General features: G+C 39.2%; 2 protein-coding genes across 2 annotated transcripts; both read right to left on the bottom strand.

Moving 5' to 3' along the window:
• Window positions 1-2,090: 2,090 nt before the first annotated feature.
• On the bottom strand, window positions 2,091-3,270 carry LOC148842387 (abscisic acid receptor PYL2-like). Its single transcript, XM_088959908.1, has one exon. It carries the CDS (start codon window positions 2,979-2,981, stop codon window positions 2,388-2,390), a length of 594 nt encoding a protein of 197 aa, XP_088816034.1. The 5' UTR covers window positions 2,982-3,270; the 3' UTR covers window positions 2,091-2,387.
• A 7,733-nt stretch (window positions 3,271-11,003) lies between these two features.
• On the bottom strand, window positions 11,004-17,931 carry LOC148842386 (ABC transporter C family member 8-like). Its single transcript, XM_088959907.1, has 12 exons — window positions 17,471-17,931; window positions 15,242-17,187; window positions 14,816-15,136; window positions 14,629-14,715; window positions 13,919-14,539; window positions 13,381-13,545; window positions 12,990-13,284; window positions 12,693-12,907; window positions 12,258-12,563; window positions 12,061-12,124; window positions 11,652-11,891; window positions 11,004-11,484 (listed from the first exon to the last, which is right to left on the bottom strand). Exons 1-12 carry the CDS (start codon window positions 17,499-17,501, stop codon window positions 11,357-11,359), a joined length of 4,419 nt encoding a protein of 1,472 aa, XP_088816033.1. The 5' UTR covers window positions 17,502-17,931; the 3' UTR covers window positions 11,004-11,356.
• Window positions 17,932-19,747: the final 1,816 nt, after the last annotated feature.

Raw genomic sequence — 19,747 nt, 5'->3', positions numbered from 1 at the left:
TATATTTATTATTATAAATATAATATATGTGAAATATATTAAATATATAACATATAATATACATATAAATACATATATTGGTCGGTTCGGTTAATCACATATTTTGATTTGATTTGCTCGATTTAATTCAGTTTTTTTGGTTTTTTATAAGCACCTTTATATATTTAAGGTTCAAACTTTCGATATCATACACCATGCATCTTTTATTTATGGAACATATCATATTGTATCTTTTATTGATTTATCTATTCGAGATACTTTTAAGAAACACTTTTAATAATTACATAATATAAAAATAGCCCCTGTAAAATTTTGAAAAATATAACTAAAAAACAATAAAAAAAAAAAGTGCAAGGTTCAAAGTATTGAAACACCAGTTCCAGTGTATATGGGTTGGGTGTATGGATATTTGGAACCTTACCTAAAACTGTCTTATTTTACTAAAAGTAATTTAATAAATAAAATAATTATGGACATTAAATTTTGCTATCTTCTATAAACCTACCACTAAACATTCTGATGGAAAATAGTTGTTTTGCCCTTTTTCTGCCTCCTGGGGAATACAACAATTTATAGAGTAATAAGAATTCCCAATGCACGGCTGTGGTTGCTGTAGTTGCCCTCGCAGCCCTTGCAACCGTGCATTGGGAACATCTTCACATTTTAATTTGTTTCTATTCATATGGAAATATTCTTAACACACGTCTGTAAAAGGATAGGACGGATTTTGTGAGGATATTCACTCTCTAGTAGTAACTAGTAAACCCCTTGTAAGAAGTATTCCAAGTAGACATAGGGTGAGGCCGGTGGGCTGCCTGAATATTGTGAATAGCTTTAATTGGGCCTCTTTTAGGCCCGAATTGGGTAAGACAACTGGACTACCTACTTACTTGGTGCAGCGTAATTAAAATTAAAATGCTGCAAAAGCTTGATGCCTAACAAAGTTCAGTAACTGGGCTGGGCCCGAAGATCTGACAATGGCCAGCTATACTGATAAGCTTCTAATAAATTACAGTTTTGCTCTGGCACAATTGTAGCAATTTGATAAATGATTGAGACATAGCACATGGAGCAAGCCTCAAATCGATGTTGGACGGATTTAATTATCTCTAGTGCCACTCACATAGTCTTAATCCCCTCTGGCCTCTGCCATGTTATGGGCCTTATGAGCCCATACTGAGAGACAGACGCTCATGCTCTCAATTCTCAAACAGTCATGTTTAGGATCCCATTCGTTTCAAGTCCAAAAGCACATGCCCCTAGTCTTTCTGCTTCTTTTTTTTTTTTTTTACTTTTGGGTTATCATGTTTTTAAAAGCAACTTTAACCAAACGTTCAAAACACTTTTAGGTTTTAGCATGGTTTTTGCTTCTTACAGCAAAAGCTTGTTCACACGGAGCCTTAGATACCATATATGATATATCCCACAGAATTGAGTAATAATGGTGACTACATCCTAGGGGCTACATTACGCCGTTGCAGTATGGGATAGATCATAGATCCAACTTGTGTCAACAGTTTATCCACCAAAAGAAGGAAAAACTCGTGCTAACAGTTAACAGGTGTCAGCTAGGTCATCGCCCTGATTGCTTGGTCCCTGTGGAGCCAACTCAGACATTGAATTTTTATAAAAATCGTGGTTAAGATTTAAGAATTTGAAGCGGAAAGAATTAGATGAAGCTTCTTCATCACAAGCCCCAGAGATGGCTAGCTAGTGGCTAGCTCACATGTCTCCTAAGCTTTTCTTCTCTTTATTCCTGCCTTCGAGAATTGAGATAGAGACTGCTTGTCAAACCCAAGGCATTCAGAAAAGGGCTGAATCAAGTGAGTATCAAATATGGACTTAGACTTTCTTTCAAATAAGCAATTCCAGTGGATGATAAGATGGTACGTATTATCGTATGAGGAACTCCAAACATTGCTTAATGCTGATTATATTGTTCCCCTTCCCCATTAATTGATTAAGCTTTGTTATAGTCTTTGTATTTAGAACATATTGATGATTTTGATCATTGATTCATTTCCCATTGAAGCTAGACAAGACGAGAAGAAGAAAACTAAAACTGATCAGACACCACCGAAACTAAATTATACGACGACAAACCAATCTTACTTGGAACTGTAAAGCTCTCTGCATTGCTTGTCCCTTCTGAAACTGGAACAAATATTAACCAATAATAAATCTTCCCAACCTATAAAATATTATTATAAAAGAAATAAAATAAAATAAAACTTGGACTAAACTAAGCCATGACTGATGACCCATCATCACCCACAAACTATACTCCAATGTTCTCGTCATATTGTTGTAGTCATGCATCATCAATCGGTCATATAGGAAGGAATAGGAGTAGTAGCTAGGATGAGTAGTAGTACTGTAGTAGCATGCTAGCAGCATGAATCGTCATGTCGTCGTCCCTGAAGAGAAGCCATGGCAATAGCGGCAAGTTTCTGCAGATTCAACTTCACAACAGTGTCTACGAACATCTTGGTATCGTCGCCGGTGTTGCCCTCCGGTATGTCGACGATATAAGACTCCAACACAATCGTATAGGCCTTCCCTTCCTTGCAAACAAACTGGTTAACCGAAGTGACGGAGCGATAGTTGTTGAGCCTGTGCTCACCTCCCACAACACGGAAGCTCAAGATATGCTTCTCTTCATCCAAAATCTCTAACCTCTCAATGCTGGTGGAAGCCGGAAGCCCAGAAATAACACTGACTTCTCTGATACTCCCAACACCTCCATCGCCCTTCATTTTGCAGCTCTTGATGAAGTGCTTGTACCTCTGAGGACTGTCGAAGCTTCGCACCAGAGGCCAGACCATGCCGAGGGGAGCATCGATCCTTTGTGTTATGAGGGATGTGCACGTATTGGGGGAACTCTGAAACGTGTGATACGTACGAATGACAGACTCAAGGTCCACAAATTCTTCTGGGGTGAGACCTTTTGCGTTGATCATCTGGTTGGCTGCTTCTTCCATTGTCAACGCGTTTAGCGATAGCGCTAGCTCTAAGCGTCACTACTCCTCAGACACGTGCTCAGGGGTGGAGCTTCAATTCAGTGATTGAAGAAGACGATGAAGCATGAAAAACGGGATCCCATGAGAGGAAGATGGAAGGAAAATCGCTAGTCTTTTCCCTTTTCTCCTTATTTGGTGCTCTGCTCGTGCAGTCGTGCTCGTGTTTGAGACTTGAGAGAGAACGGTGGCTAGCTTCCTGTGTTCAGTCGGGGGGAAAGAGATCCCTTTATATTAATTCGCCTCTGAGACTGTAATTGGATGACTGAGATACCCTTATTATTTGTTTATATTTATATACGTAAGTGTCTGGGGGATGTTTGTCTGCTATCTAAAACAGGAAATCAGGAAAAAAGTTTTAGTTGGTTGGAGATTTTGGGCATTAGCTAGCTAGTTTGATTATTACAATGCCCTTTTCCCTTTAGGAAATGACAACTTTATCCGTCGACCACGGTGTTCTTGTCTCAAGATACTAATCATCAATATATAAGGCAATAGTTTAGATAGATTTGTGGGATTATCCTAATTATCTTCAAATATAAATTCTTTTGTTAGGCAAATTAGCTAAAGGAGGAGGGTTGGTGTCAGGTAGTTGATACTAAAACTTTTGTCAAATTTTCACATTTAGGTGGTAATAATAAGAAATGATTTAATTATCAATGGATATAACATTGAGAAAAATATAATGGTGGTTGGGACAAGACTTAAATAATGATGCTTCTGATGTTGGTGATGATGATGATGATGATGATGATGAAATGAGCTAATTAAAGAACATGAATAATTGGGTGCCCTATCCTTCAAAGGCTCAAACCCCAAATCCCTATGAAAATGTTGAATTTTTAAAGCAGATGGTTAAGGGTCCATTCCATCCTATAATAGTTAAAGTGGTTGAACTGAATGGTTTATTATTGTTTTGTCTGAAAAAGCCATTCAGTCCTTAAAAGAGCATGTAATTAATGTACTTAGATAGCTTATTATTCACTAAAATGCAAAGTAAAAACCCACCTTGAGTTGATACAAATTAAAGACCCCAAGACAAACCCTGCTTATTAATTAAAGCAGTGGAAAATCTCTAGCATTCACATGATATATAGAGGAATGCTAAATACTCGATTTTAATTGAAATAAGGACAACCCAATGTTTTAAACCCCAGCCCTAGCTGAGGCTGAATGGTTTTTCCCTCTATGTGCATGGATCACTGGTTCAGCCATTTGGGTAAATAGATTAACCCATGATATTATATATCATGATAATTAACAAATTAAAAAATAACAAAATAATGCAAAATTTAGTAACCCGGTAAATGGGGTGTTGATAAATTCAGTGGTCTTTTGTAATATGGTAGGTTAGAAATTAACTTTGGACCTAAAAATTGTAATCACATCACTGTTCACCAGTTCAATTGGTGGTCAGCAATGAACACGTTGATGTAAGCAACTTAAGGGCTGTTTGTACCATTGGCTTATCAATAAGTAGAAGTATAATCACATCAGTGCCATATCAACTTCTTTAGTTTAATTGTCAATCTTGTCTTTTGATCAGAGATAGTCTTAAGTCAAAAACAGCCATAAAAACACATTACATGAAATTCCATGTTATGGGTGGTTTAATAAACATCAAATTTGATGTTTTTCTGCTTTACGAAACTCACAACACTTGAGAGTGCTGATGTTTGTAATAATTTTAAGTATAGATAAACCATGTTTATTCAACTTAAAAGTTAAAACCATTTAACAAAGTAATAACCATGTTTAATTAGTAAGGAGAGGTATGAGACGATGTAGTTGGGTAAGGGACAAAAGTGTAAAAGTACAATGAGGACAAGTAATCCTTAAAGGGAGGGAGGGAGGGGGGTGTTTTGTCACTATTTGTGTGGAAAAGGAAAGCTGTTGGATTCGTGAATCATGTGAGAAGCCTAACAAACTCGCCGCGTGATCTAATCTTCCTTTTGCAGGATTCCCCTTCCATGGTCCTACTCTCCCTCTCCATTAACATTATCTCTCCTCTAGCTATTTTCTCTTTATTGTTCATTCATTTATTTGTTCCTCTCTCTCTCTCTCTCTCTCTCTGAGCCAAAACATAAATAGAAAAGAAATGAGCCTTGATGTAGCTGGAGGGAAAACATCCCATAAAAGAGGACATCCCATGATTAAATTTAGCCAGATATGATCTTCAAGGCCAAAAATAACTGAAAAATGTTCATTATAACCATTTCTTCTTTACTTTATATATTTCTTTTCCAAATTGGTAGAGTTGTATTACTCCTTCAAGTCATATATAGCCCCTAATAATCCAATAATACCCCATCGTTTTCACACACAAGACCTTTAACACAGGAGCTATTTAATGAATGGCCACTCCTCCAAGCAGTTGGGTCAATTTGCTTATGCCATGAACATGGGGTTGTAAAATGAATGGAAATTTTGATTAAAAAATTAAGAAAAATCATTATGTGCCATAATGTTAACACTTACAAACTAAGTAAACAAAGGTATTTAAAATGACATAAATAAATACATTATTATCTAAAACATGTTAGATATACCTGCTTAATCCGGCCACCCCTTCCCCAAGCAAACCAACCCACAAAAAAGAAAAAAGAAAGAGAGGAAGAGTCTCAATAATGAAGGTGCAGAAAAAAAAAATTGATCTATGCAGCTTGTAGAGATATTATAAATAAATAGTATATATTATACAAATAAAATCTCCTTTGTAGAGTAAGCAACAATGGTTGGAGCTGCCACGAAAAGAAATTACAATCTTAGAACATTGATTAAACTTAATTAAATATAATTAAATTCACCACTGTAAGATTGTTATCTTTGCACATTCTCACCGGAAGACTCATTCAACCTTTATTGCCTACTTTTGAAACAAAAAGAAAGAATTGGGTGATTTTGTTTGTGAAGCATTCTAGATTTTGTCTTTTAAGAAAAAGATTAATTTATTAACAACTAAAAGGAGGGGCATGAAACCTAACCTGGAAACAAAACTATGAGCCAAAGCTCGATACAAAAGAAAACAAACTAAAAAACACAAGAACAAGAGCTGTCTAGCTGTGAAGGGCATTCATGGGTCAACTGCCACCTTAACTCTCAATTTTAGTTTTGGCCATGTTGTTAGTGTAATCTGTTACCCAGTATTTGAGATAAGAACAAACTCCTATACTGTTGCAACCGATTACACTCATCTCTTGTATTTATCCTTACCCCTGTATTTACCTATTACTCTGTATTTATCTATTACTTTGTTCTTATTTGTACACATACAATATGTATAAATACCGTACAGAACATTAAATGAAATCATCAAAGAGAATTCTTTTATGGTATCAGAGCTCAAGAACGCCTGAATACCCTCCACCAAAACCAGGTCAACCTCCAATACTTCCATTCAAACCCGTATCACCCAAACTACTTTGCCCATACCTGAACCTGTGAGTCTTTGAACCAATGCGACTCAGCTTATCTTTGTTAAGCTTGATCATCACAACTATCTTCTGTGGTGCCTTCAGATGCTCCCTGTACTTGATGGACATCAACTAATGTGCTATGTTGATGGATCTCTCAAGTGTCCTACTTGTTCATCACTTCCTCTACCGGCACTACAGGAGATCAGATTGAGAGCCCAACTTGCAAAGCCTGGCGTATCTAAGACCAACTTCTACTGAGTTGGATCCTATCCTCTCACACAGAACATGTACTCTCTCAGGTAGTAGCATGCACTACCTCTCATCAAGTATGGTCTTTACTAGAAACTACTTATGCACCAAAATCAAAGGCTCGTATCATGCAACTGCGTTTCGAGTTAAATGCTCTAAAGAAAGGGTGCTTGTCCATGAGTGATTATCTATTCAAAATAAAGAACATTGGTGATGCACTTTCAACCACAGGAGAACCCTTGTCTGACTCTGATCTTGTCTATCAGACTATAGAAGGTCTATCATCTGAGTATGAGAGTTTTACTACTGCCATACTCACTCAACTAGATGGTATTTCTTATGACATTCTACACAACCTACTCTTATAACATGATCTTAAACTTGAGCGAACAAAGAAGATTCAAGAACTTGAAGTATCAGCCAACATGACATACAAATACAAAGGAAATCGGCCCAACACTCCCAACACTCCATTTGGAAAGTTTGAAAAGGAGCAGAATCAGAAATCCAACTCAAATCCAAATCTCAAATTTTCTTATGACATTCTACACAACCTACTCTTACAACATGATCTTAAACTTGAGCGAACAAAGAAGATTCAAGAACTTGAAGTATCAGCCAACATGACATACAAATACAAAGGAAATCGGCCCAACACTCCCAACACTCCATTTGGAAGGTTTGAAAAGGAGCAGAATCAGAAATCCAACTCAAATCCAAATCTCAGATACAAAGGTAGTCCTTGCCAAATCTGCAAACTACCTAATCACTCTACTCTTACATGTTGCAGCAGATTTGATGCATCTATCAAATATACTCCCAAACGAGCATTTGTCTACAACACTGAAGCCTCTGAACCTCCATCAAATCAACACTCATTTGCAGTTCTCTACTGGTATCCTGATTCTGGAGCGACACACCATGTCACCAATGATTTGCATAATCTTAAACTTCACTTAGAGTACATGGGCCCAGATCAACTAAAAATTGGCAATGGCACAAGTTTGAAAATCAATCATATTGGTACCTCATCTATTCCAAGTTCTAATAAGAATCTAGTTCTCAAAGATATTCTTCATGTTTCGGATATCATTAAGAATCTTTTATCTGTTGCACGGTTTACCACTGGTAATGATGTTTTCTTTGAATTTCATTCCTCCAATTGCTATGTGAAGGATCGGAAGTTGAAGACAACCCTATTAGAAGGAACCACTGACCATGCACTTTACAAACTCCATCTCCCAAAAGCCAATATCAGTCTTGTCGCACATCTCAGTGAAAGAGCATATTTGAATACTTGGCATCAACGTTTAGGGCATCTGGCATTCAGAACAGTGAAGCAAGTCATATTTGAGAATAAGCTTCCTATAACTTCCAATAAAGATTTATCATTCTATTCAGCATGTCAATTAGAAAAGAATCACCATTTACCTTTTCTCCCTAGCAATTTCAAGGCAGTAGAACCATTGGAACTTGTGTACTCTGATTTATGGGGACCAGCCCTTGTGATGTCTAGACATGGTTTCAATTACTATATTAGTTTTGTTGATTCCTTTAGTAAATTCAGTTGGATTTTTCCTCTTGCTCACAAGAATGATATTGTTTCTACATTTATTATATTTAAGAATCAAGTTGAAAATATGTTGAATAGAAAAATCAAAATCCTACAAACTGATGGGGGTACTAAGTACAAGACACTCAAGCCTTTCTTTGAACGACATGGTATTATTAACAGAACATCTTGTCTACACATGCCTCAACAAAATGGTTCAACAGAGTGTAAACATCGATGTATAGTTGAATTTGGACTCACACTCATGGCCAGAGCATCTATGCCTATGTCTTTATGGTTTGATGCACTCCACACTGCTGTCTTTCTCATCAACCGACTACCCACCAAGGTGCTGAATCATAAAACACCATGGGAATATCTTTTTCACAAGAAGCCTGACTATATGACACTTTGTGTGTTCGACTGTAAGTGCTTTCCTTATATAAGGCCCTACAATGTTCACAAACTTAACTATCACAGCCTCTCATGTGTATTCATCAGGTGCTGTGACCAATCCAAGGGATTTTGATGCCTTCATATTCCTTCTGGTAAGGTTTATATCTCCTACCATGTGGTATTCAATGAGCTCAATTTTCCTTATTGTTCACCTCCACAATCTCTGCCATCTCAGCCCTCTACTCCGCAATCAATGCCCATTGGACCACCTCCCATCATTTCAGCTCCTCCCCCACCACCATTATCACTACCTCCATCTCCTCCTGTACTCGTTCAGCTGTTATCCACACCAACGCCAAACTCATCATCTCCATAGCCTCTGCCCCAGCCCACATCTTCACCACAACAACGAACTCATCCCTTATCTGATATCCTTCATGATGCCCGCTCCCTCCCTTCCACAACTGTACAACCTAACCAGCCATCTCCCAATCCACCTGAACCCACTCATCCTACTGATATTTCTCTTCCCAAAAGCTCCACCTTACCTTATCGCACCCATACCATGATCACTAGATCACGGGATGGGACACTTAAGCCTCGCTTATTCCTTACCTCTTCTTACTCTCTACCCCCTACCTCAATTGAACCCAAAACCATAACCTAGGCCCTATGCCATCCTCATTAACAAGCTGAGATGCAAGAAGAAATGACTACTCTCATTACTAACAATACTTGGACCCTCTATTTGCCACCTACCGATGCAAACATCATTGGCTGTAAATGAGTATTTAGTATCAAACATAATCCTGATGGCAATGTGGAGCGCTATAAGGCTCGCCTTCTAGCCAAGGGATATACACAACGCGAAGGACTTGATTACAATGAGACCTTCAACCCTGTTATCAAACCTATAACTATTTGGGTTGTTCTTCATCTTGCTCTAGCACGTGGTTGGTCCTTACAACAACTTGATGTTACTACAACTTTCTTGAATGGTGATCTTCAAGAAACTGTATACATGGCTCAGCCACTTGGCTTCATAGATCCAGCTCATCCCCATCATGTTTGCAAGTTGCAAAAAGCACTATATGGTCTCAAACAGGCTCCTCATGCATGGTATCATTGACTCAGCTCATTTCTTCTTCGCCTTGGCTTTCATATTGTACTGTTGATACCTCATTATTTGTTCATCACTCTACCACTGATACTACCATTGTTCTTGTCTATGTGGATGACATCATTGTCACTGGTTCCAACAATTCACTAATTACCTCACTTATCTCCGATATGAGCGTGGAATTCTCTATCAAGGACTTGTGTCCCCTTCAATACTTCCCTGGGATTGAGGTACTTCAAGCTGATCATCACCTTCACCTCTTTCAATGGAAATATATTGTTGACCTTCTTCACAAAACTGGTATGGATTCATCCAAACCAGCCTCTTCTCCAGTGGTTGTTGGTCATTCCCTCTCTAAGACATCTGGTGTGCCTCTCACGGATGCTACTAAGTTCTGTCAAATTATTGGTACTCTTCAGTACATTGCTATCACACGCCCAAAAATATCATTCACGGTGAACAAATTGTGTCAATTTCTGCATCAACCAACTAGTGAACACATGGCTACTGCAAAGCACTTATTGCGCTATCTCAAAGGCACCTTGGACTATGGCCCTCGCTTTGTGGCATCTTCCTCTTTCCGGTTACATGTGTTCTCTGATGTTGACTGGGCAGGGTGTCCTGATGACAGATGCTCTCATGGCGGTTTTTGCATTTTTCTTGGCCCAAATTTCATCTCCTGGATGTCCAAGAAACACTATTGTTTCTTGTTCCAGCACGGAATCGGAATACCGTAGCCTCGCTATTGCTGCATCTAAAGTTTTGTGGCTGCGCTCTCTCTTCTCTGAATTACACATTGAGATGCCAGCCTCACCTATCATGTGGTGTGATAACATGGGTGCTACGTACCTTACAGTGAATCCTGTCTTCCATGCCAGAACGAAGCACATTGAAATTGATTTCCATTTTGTTTGCGAACAGGTTGCTCGGAAACAACTTCAAGTTCAGTACATTGCCTTTGCTGATCAACTGGCTGATATTCTAACCAAGGCTCTTCCTTCCCCTCGGTTCCACCTATTGTGGTCCAAGTTGAACATTGGTTCTCCACCGTCAACTTGAGGGGGGCTGTTAGTGTAAGCGGTTACCTAGTATTTGAGATAAGAACAAACTCCTATACTGTTGCAACCGATTACATTCATCTCTTGTATTTATCTCTTATCTTGTTACCCCTGTACTTACCTATTACTCCGTATTTTTCTATTACTCTGTTCGTATCTGTACACATACAACATGTATAAATACCGCATAGAACATTGAATGAAATCATCAAGAGAGAACTCTTCTCTTAAACTCTTTTACATGTCCATGAGTGACAAGTGAATTGGCCTTACATTTGTAATACAATAAACAATCATAATCATTCATCTGGTTTGTACATCTACCACTTAAGCAAATTTGTAATATATCAATATCATCACCACAATAAAATCATTCTTGGACTTGCTATTAACTTAATTTTGTCATGATGAATGGTCGAAAGTAATCTTCCATCCACTTGGAACAAAGTTGTTCGTTTGCTAGCTAGTGAGACTGAAATCGATAATCACCTCCTGCCTCCACCAACTGCGGCTCATGTTTTTGGAGCTCTCTTTCTATTCTTCTTTTACTAGTGGTTGTTGAGGCTCTGCATAGAATTCCTCCTGCAACTGGACCAATATTCAGCTACGAGCTTAGAGAAAAAGGAGGACTTAGTTTGCATAAGTTTTGAAGGTTCATCATATTCCACAAGCTTCCCTGAAAAACCACCACAAATTAAAACCAGAGATTTATAAGGTGACTAAAGATCAGACACAGCACATGGACCTGGATGGGCTTCCATGTCCCATCACTCTGTCATAAAAAATGGCATGGGCCATGGAGAGAGAGAGAGAGAGAGAGAGAGAGAGAGAGAGAGAGAATACCATAAGAGAGCACCATGACCATGTCACTATCTGTTACTGTGGGAACTCTGTGGGCTATAGTTATAACAGTGCAGCCTGAGAATTGCTGCCTGATGACTCTCTGTAGTATAGCATCAGTTGCAGAATCGATGGATGCAGTGGCTTCGTCTAGAACAAGGATTCTATTTCTCTTAAGAAGTACACGCCCGAGGCAGAAAAGCTGGTGCTGGCCGACGCTCCAATTTTCCCCTTCATCACTCACTGGAGGACAAATCATGTGAACAAAATAATAATAATAACAATAATAATAATAATAATAATAATAATAATAATAATAATAATAATAATAATAATAATAATAATAATATCATGATTTTAATAAACTAGACAAGAGTGGAGGCCTCCCTCAGCCACTGAAAATTCAACTCACCAAACGAATCTAAAAGGTTTGGAAGAGCGGAGATGGTTGTCTTTAATTGGCACTTCTCTAAAGCCTGCAATGGAATAACCACAAGGGTTACAAAAGTTAGGATTCAACTACAAGAACTTTGTTAACACACTAAGATATTTTTATAGTTTTAATCTTCAATTTGACAGGATACATGGAAATCAGAACAGTTGGCTCACCTCCCATATCTCATCGTCAGTATAGAGGCCTAGAGGATCCAAGTTGGAACGAACACTACCCCTAAAAAGAGTTGGTTCCTGAGGAATGATGCTGAGTTTCATCCTCAGATCCTTCAGACCAATGGAGCAAATGTCCAGTCCATCTATTAAGATTCCCCCGCTTGCTGGTTCAACTAAACGGAACAAAGCACTTATCATTGTACTTTTGCCACTTCCTGTTCTTCCAACAACTCCCACTCTGGTACCTTCTTTGAAAGTACAGGTGATTCCCTTGAGAACAAGTGGAGCATTTGGACGATATCTTATCTGAAACCAATAGAAACTAAAGAACTGTGAGAATTTTCTCTGGTACCCAGGTCTTTCAGACCTCAGTTGAAATGGTTTACACTTTAAGAGTTCAAAACTATGTTGAAAGCTGAATCTGACTATTATTACCTTAAGGTCCATAAAATCTATCCTTCCGTAGGGGGGCCATGAAGGTGGTGTTCTTTTATCATCCACAATTGCTGGAGGTTCTGATGGTATATGCATGAATTGTTTAATTCTTTCAACAGAAATAATGTAGTTGGCTAAGTTGCAGTACCATCTAGTCATAAACACTTGAGTTCCGGTCAGTGTGAGAGCATAAGAAAGAGAAAGTCCCACAAACCCTGCAAAGCATGTCATACCTTTTCTCTAAGAACTGAACCTTAGGAGAAATATGATTACAGAGTCTATCAAGATGAAAAATACCTGGAGGAATGGTGCCCTGAGGGATAAAAACAAGGAGAAGAGCACCGGTGATTAGGGTCAGATTCTGGACTGCTTCCACTCTCATGATTAACCACTCCAAAGCAGCATTGGAATGAAAGAATAGACTTGCGTCTGTATCAATGAGATTCAAGTAGTTGTAGAAGAACCTCTTCGTCATGTCAAAAGCTCTTATTGTGACTACTCCAAGTGATGTTTCAGCTGCATAATTCATAACAGGTGCCTTTGCTGTTCCATTAATTCTTATTAGCTCTCTTGCAGAGGCTAGATAGTATCTCTTCAAAAAAAAAAAAACAAAAACAAGGATCCCTGATTAAAGGCAAATAAAATACAGACAAGAAAAGTAGAGGTGAAAAAGGAAAAAGAGATCCACCTGAATGTACTGTGTAGATAGCAGGGCGATAATTGCTACAAATAGAACTGGCCATGTGACAAAAGCCATGATACCTACAATTGATAGAATCTCAGTTGCAGGTGCCATTACAAAAACAATGGAGGAAGGTATGTCGAAATCCACAACACTCATATCTGAGGACGCCTATAAAAATAAACATTTCCATGAGTAGCTATGTGAGTGATCATGAATCCTAAAAGAAATTTCAATGTACTGAAAAAACGGGTCCATATTACTAAGATATGTCAAGATCCACAACACTCAAATGGCCACAAATAGTTAGGAATAGCAGAACAAGAGTAATTTGATCAACTCTAACTAAATGGGATAAGGATTAATTGAGTAAGAATATGAGATTCATCTGTAACTAATTACCATTTTAATTCTGAAAGAATGTAACCAGACACCTGTGCTCAAATACCTAGCATGCATCAATACCTATTTAGATGTTTGTCCAGGTAAGACTATCTAAATATCATAATCGAATGGTTCATTAATTAAAACAAGGAAGCCTTACCCGGGTTAAAATCCTTCCAACTGGTGTTGAATCAAAGAAGAGCATTGGAGCTTTGAAAATTGAATTGGTAAAACCTGAAAAGAAGGCTTCAGAAGCCTTTAATCCTAGAAGGGATGCCAAAAGGGTCCTTCCAAATACAAATACTACACTGGTTGTTGATATCCCAGCATACACTCCAATTAAGATGCCATTGTTGATTTGAGGAATATCAGGAGCTATTGCTAGCCAATAGGAAGCGACCATCTGAAGAGCAACAAAAGCAGTCTGTGCAAATATGCATAAACCAAGAAGAAGAAAAACCTTTGATACAATGAGATAATCCAATAATTGCTTCCATCCCACGTCTCCAATCCCCCTCTCTTCATCTTCTGTTAGCTGGACCCTGGAGAGACCCTTGATTGCAATCTCCTCTTTGCTGCTGTCTTTTGTGGTATAAGATGCAATGGAACCATTTAGTTGGTCTGAATCCATCTTTTCAGATTCACCCAATTGTCTGTTATTTTCAGGATCCAATGCTGTCATTGCAATTTTGTGAGCATTCACGAGCTTTTCAAATGCTGTTCCAGCTATCAGGAGTTCCTTGTAGTTTCCTGACTGAATGATTTGTCCACCTTCCATGACCTGGAAAAGAAAGAACCAAGTGATGTTGAGAGCACACAAATAGACATGAGGTGAGAAAACATATGACATTTTAAATTATGCTCCATTACCACTATCCAATCAGCTTCTGGAAGAAATTCAACTTGATGAGTAACTAGAATGACAGTTTTCTTTTCCAGAGCAACCATGACACAGTCCTGCAATTACCTCATTCAAATTCAGTGACCAAAAATCTAATACTAATGCGAACTTACACATATGATATTTCCAATTTTATAGACAGCATCAGTTTCTTACGTTAAAAAGGGTGGCAGCTGTATGCGCATCTACAGCACTAAATGGATCATCAAGGAGATAGATATCTGCATCATTGTAGACTGCTCTAGCAAGTTGAATCCTCTGTTTCTGTCCCCCACTCAGGTTGAGACCTCTCTGACCAATTTCTGTCAGGTCACCATGATCAAAACTATCAATGTCCTTGTCCAGTGCACATGCTTTTATGGCCTTCTCATATCTGGTCTTGTCCATTTGCTTTCCATAGAGAATATTATCACGAATTGTTCCACTTTGAATCCACGATGTTTGAGAAACATAGGCAATAGACCCACATACATCAACCTAGATGCAAACAACAAGAAATTAGGGTAATTAGAACAAAAGCATTGATATTATGTTTGGACCTGTACAAGCTATCTAGAAATGGATAACATTTTTGCGACTCACCGAACCTAAAATTTTGGGTATCTCTCCAAGTATGGAATACAAGAGAGATGATTTACCAGCACCAACTGGACCACACACAGCAATCTTCTGACCCTTTTTCACTTCTAATTCTATACCACTTAGTGTTGGAAAAGCTGCATCTGGGTCCCAACTGAAGGAACCAGACTGTATTTTAACACTGTTGGCCGAATTTTGTGCTTGGCTCCTCCTTACATCCTCATCCTTGAGCTCATTGTCCAACAAAAAGGCATTAAGACGGTCCAATGAGACCTTGACCTGAATCATCACAGAAAGAGCTTCAGGTATCATTCTCACAGGCTCTGACATGCTCCTCAATGTTGCAAGGACAGTGAAAATGGTGCTGGGATTCAAAGGGGCACTTCTCCAAACGGCGCATCCCAGAAAGACTACTGAAGAGATGAAGGTAGGAGACATCCAGTATAATACGGTGCTGTAGGACTTGTTCATTTGAGTCTTGCTTAACCATCTGAATTCAATATCTCGGAGGGACTCGATCAAGCTCTTGAATTTTTCTTCCCATGACTGTAACTTGATAATTTTCATATTGTTTAGGATCTCAGAAGTAGACCTAAGTCGTTCATCTTGGGCAACCATGAAAAGATGCTGTAAATTCTGAAGGATTTTTGCAAAAGGAATATTTATAACCCCACAGATGAAGATGGGGACCAAACCAGGAAGAGCCCCTATACCCACAATTCCAAATAGTATACCTATAGAAAGAAAGAGCTGCAGAGAATTACTCCAGGTTGCGTGGAACCACCAGGGGAATTCACCCATGCGATAAGCATCAATTGCAATGTAATTCACAATCTCCCCTGTTGAGTGTCTCTTCCTAGCCAGACTAGAGAGCTTGAGCTGCTTTTGGTACACAGCAACCATCAGACCTGATCTCATCCTCATTCCATACCTTCTTGCATCAAAGAAGTAATGTCTCTGAGACAAAGACTCTATGAGCTTGACCAAAACCAAGCATCCTACTAGACAGATGCCCTTGGATAGATTTTCTGCCTCATGGGTTGAATACCGAATGAATGCAAAGAGTAGCAGTGGAGCAACTACGACAGAAATAGTTCTAAGAAGTGCATAAATTCCTACTAGTATCATTTCTTTGAAATAAACTTTAATTAAGGTCCGGATGACCAGGTTATGACTATTTGTCGAGTTCTCTCTCCTGAGAGAATTCCATGCTTGTGAAAATGACTGGTAAGCTAAGAGGGATTCATCTTCAATAACTAAAGCAGGAACATCATCAATAACCAATGGTTTTGAGTAACCCAAACACAGTAAAGGTTGAACCCAAGAGAATGTCACTCGGCTGATGAAACTAGCCTGGCCTAATTCTGTTCGATGTTTATCATTGTCTTCAACCAATAAAGGTTCAGATAAACTCTGATATTGGATGTTTGGAGAAACTACCTCTCTGAAGAGTTTGAAAGCACAAAGAAGCAGCAGTACTGTGGGAGGCCATGATACAAGGTCTAGGATTTGAATGTTTTGTGCTTTCACTAAAACTTGCACATTTAGTGCAGAGGCCAATAGTGGGAAGGAGATCCACCATACTAATACCAGAATTCTCGTCCATTTGGTCCGTGGAACAATCAGTGAAACTGTCAAAGCTATCCAAACCAGCGCCCTAACAAAGCAAACCGCCCAATTCAAGCACCTAGATCCATCATTTCCGGATAGTACACCCCATAAACCAGCGCTAACATATGCAACGCCAGTAACAGTACAACAGATTGAAACAGCTAAAAAAGCCCAGTCCCTCCTTGTTTCTCCACTAATATGATGTTTTCTAACAAACCCTCCAAGCAAAAGCAGAGAGAAAATCAATAAAAATAGCAAATTCAAGCCATCTATCAATATCCTTTGAATGCCTGAAGACCGCAAATCAAGTTCTCCTTCACAGAACCAAGAGTATTCCTCTGTATATCCATACAAAAAAAGGAAGAAGAAATTAAGAAAAGCCAGCTTAGTATGCAAATAAAAAACAATAAAAAGCAGAGCATTTCTGAACAAGTATAATAATAAAAATAATGATCTCGGAATTTTCTATAATATGATCAAAACCATGATACCCCCCGAGAAAATCTAAATACGGAATATGAAAACAGAACAGATATCATGTAGTTAATAATACAAACTACCCATAAAAGTGCAAAAAGGACGCAGTAATTAACTTTTTTAAAGAAAGGAAGAAATGGGTACCCCGAAAGCTCTGAAAGGGGAGTGAAACCATCCCTGATTGACTGCTCTGTTTTATTTTGCTTTGGAGCAGGAGAAGCAAATAAGAACAACTGAACAAGCAGAAGCTCTGAATTCCAGCGGTAGCAAAATGGCTAATGGCGTCACCATGAAATGGAATATCTAAAGTTTATTGCTTAAATTGGACTCCGACAACGGCAGGTGACATTAAAAGAAAAAAAAAGAATCCGGTCGCGGATGATAACTCTCTCTCTTTATCCTCTTCTTCTTCGAACATAACACGGCCGATCTGTTTATATTGTTTATCTTCGTGCATGTTCATGCATTTTGTTTTATATTACTACTACTACCACTAACTTGGTTTTTCTAAAATAACTACAATGAAAAAGATGCTCGCGTCAGCCTAAGCTGTGGTCCAATGAAACCAGCCAAATGGATAAACATGTTGACAGACCGCCATGGTTGGTCTGAAAGATTTCGGAGTTCTCTTTCATTTGAACTTGTGTCTGATGTGATCAGTGTCCGCGACGAACGAGATAATCCCACATTAAAAGGGTAGTTTAGGAAATTTCGCCAAGAACAAGAGGGTAGTCCAGGAAAATGCGTATTCTAAGCCAATGCTTAGTAGCATAGCCACAGATTGGCCGGCCGGTGGCTCTCACAGTCACCACTCACCACATGCAACCATTCTGCACCGTTTCCACTCCTGGCTCTTACTACTAATTTTACCCAATTATTAATTTATTATATAATATCACATCAATAAATTTAAGGTAGGTATGAATGTTATAGGTGAAGCTGTTTATAAATTTGAATTATTGTAGATTTGTAGTTCAAATGAGTTGAAATGCAGTCTAAAAATAGCTAAATTAAAAACTTAATTATGAATAAAATAAATAAATAAACAAGTGGTTGAAGTTCAGTTTTGCTGTGAAATGAAAACAATATCAAATGGTGTAACCGATTACTGTATTTCGTGTCAGCGAATCAGCGTTGAATACTTCTCTCCATTCCCCGCCCCTCTTCGTGGTCTGACAAAGCAGTGTCTCTTGTTGTTTTGGAGTTCAGTTCTGCTATCAATTATTGACGCTCCCAACATGTTCCAATCAGCCATTACAGCCCCACATTGGAAATATGCATGAATAACAAGTGATGCAGCATGATCTGGGCACTCCTAGCTGACTGAAATTTGACTTTTAGCTGTGACAGATGGCATCTGAGATGAAGAGGAACGTAAAGGATTTCCGAGGAGTTCTCCCGGCGAGAACACTCCGATGGTTAAGTTAGAACTCCGAGGAAAACTCAAGGAGAACACAGAGAGTTAAGAGTGTTAAAAATGCTAGTTTCAATACCTTTGCTTCATAAGGGTCGGAGTCCTCTTATACCAAAGCTCAGTCACATCAGGCGTAACCGCCACTGCCCTAATCGTTACTGTTAGGGCTGAGGTGGCAGGTGCAGGCTGTTGCTGTAGGGTACGGACTCGTCAAGCATGCCATGCTTTTCAGAGACGGCAGGCACAACGCCACCTAGCAAGGGATGCGGGCACTGCCACTGGATCCAGCAGGTACGGATGTTAGACGGATCTCCCCTGTAGGCTGCCGAGCTATTTTGCACTGAACCGCCTGGGGTTGGTTTGCCTTGCACCGAGGTGCCAAGGTACGTCGAGGTGCTCGCACTAGAGGCGAGCCTTAAGCAAGTGCGAATAGGAGTCTTGACGGTGTTGTCCCGAGGTGTTCTCCCTCGGGACACTTAGCCACAAGCCGGGGTGCTCCCTTCTTAGGAAGGGAGAGCTCGAAGTCCCTTAGGAGGAGCTCGAGTCTCAAGGGGAGCTCGGGTCCGTTTGCATGGGGGAGCTCGGGGCGTTCCACCCTCAGGCTTGGGGCAAGCTGGGCCTTGCTTCTCGGCGAGTTATCACACCTGCCGAGTCATTTGGTCGGGCCTCGGCAAGCTTGTTATGCCGAGTTGTGGCCAAGCTGTCATACTGAGTTGTCACTTATGCTAAGTCATGTCCACGTGTCCCCGTGCTACGAGGTCTGGCCAAATCACCCTTCATCAACAAGGGGATGATGTTTCCACGGCACCCGACAAGGTGTGCCCCATGATGCTATTGGAAACATTTCTCAGTGAAAAGTATGGGAGATGTTTAGAATAAGGTTTTTAAAATCGATCTGGATAATGAATCAGTTAGGGGTTTGGTTTCTGGTCGAACAGTTGGCCCGTTTTGATAAAAAATAAAAAATAAATAAATAATAGTCAAAACTGTTGAATGGTTCAAACAAT

The sequence above is a fragment of the Nelumbo lutea genome, chromosome 8 (assembly GCF_056320005.1).
Source record: "Nelumbo lutea isolate HS-2025 chromosome 8, American lotus-T2T, whole genome shotgun sequence".
In the NCBI taxonomy this organism is placed as follows: domain Eukaryota; kingdom Viridiplantae; phylum Streptophyta; class Magnoliopsida; order Proteales; family Nelumbonaceae; genus Nelumbo; species Nelumbo lutea.
Note: the sequence above shows the minus strand (reverse complement) of the source record. Positions and strands in the feature narration are given on the sequence as shown.

Coding starts and splice junctions, on each gene's coding strand:
- LOC148842386 (XM_088959907.1), bottom strand. CDS start 17,501: ATGGTTTCACTCCCCTTTCAGAGCTTTCGGG. Junction 17,188..17,470: donor CCCCTTTCAGAGCTTTCGGG/GTACCCATTTCT, acceptor ATGGATATACAG/AGGAATACTCTTGGTTCTGT. Junction 13,546..13,918: donor TTGGAAGGATTTTAACCCGG/GTAAGGCTTCCT, acceptor TTATTTTTATAG/GCGTCCTCAGATATGAGTGT.
- LOC148842387 (XM_088959908.1), bottom strand. CDS start 2,981: ATGGAAGAAGCAGCCAACCAGATGATCAACGCAAAAGGTCTCACCCCA.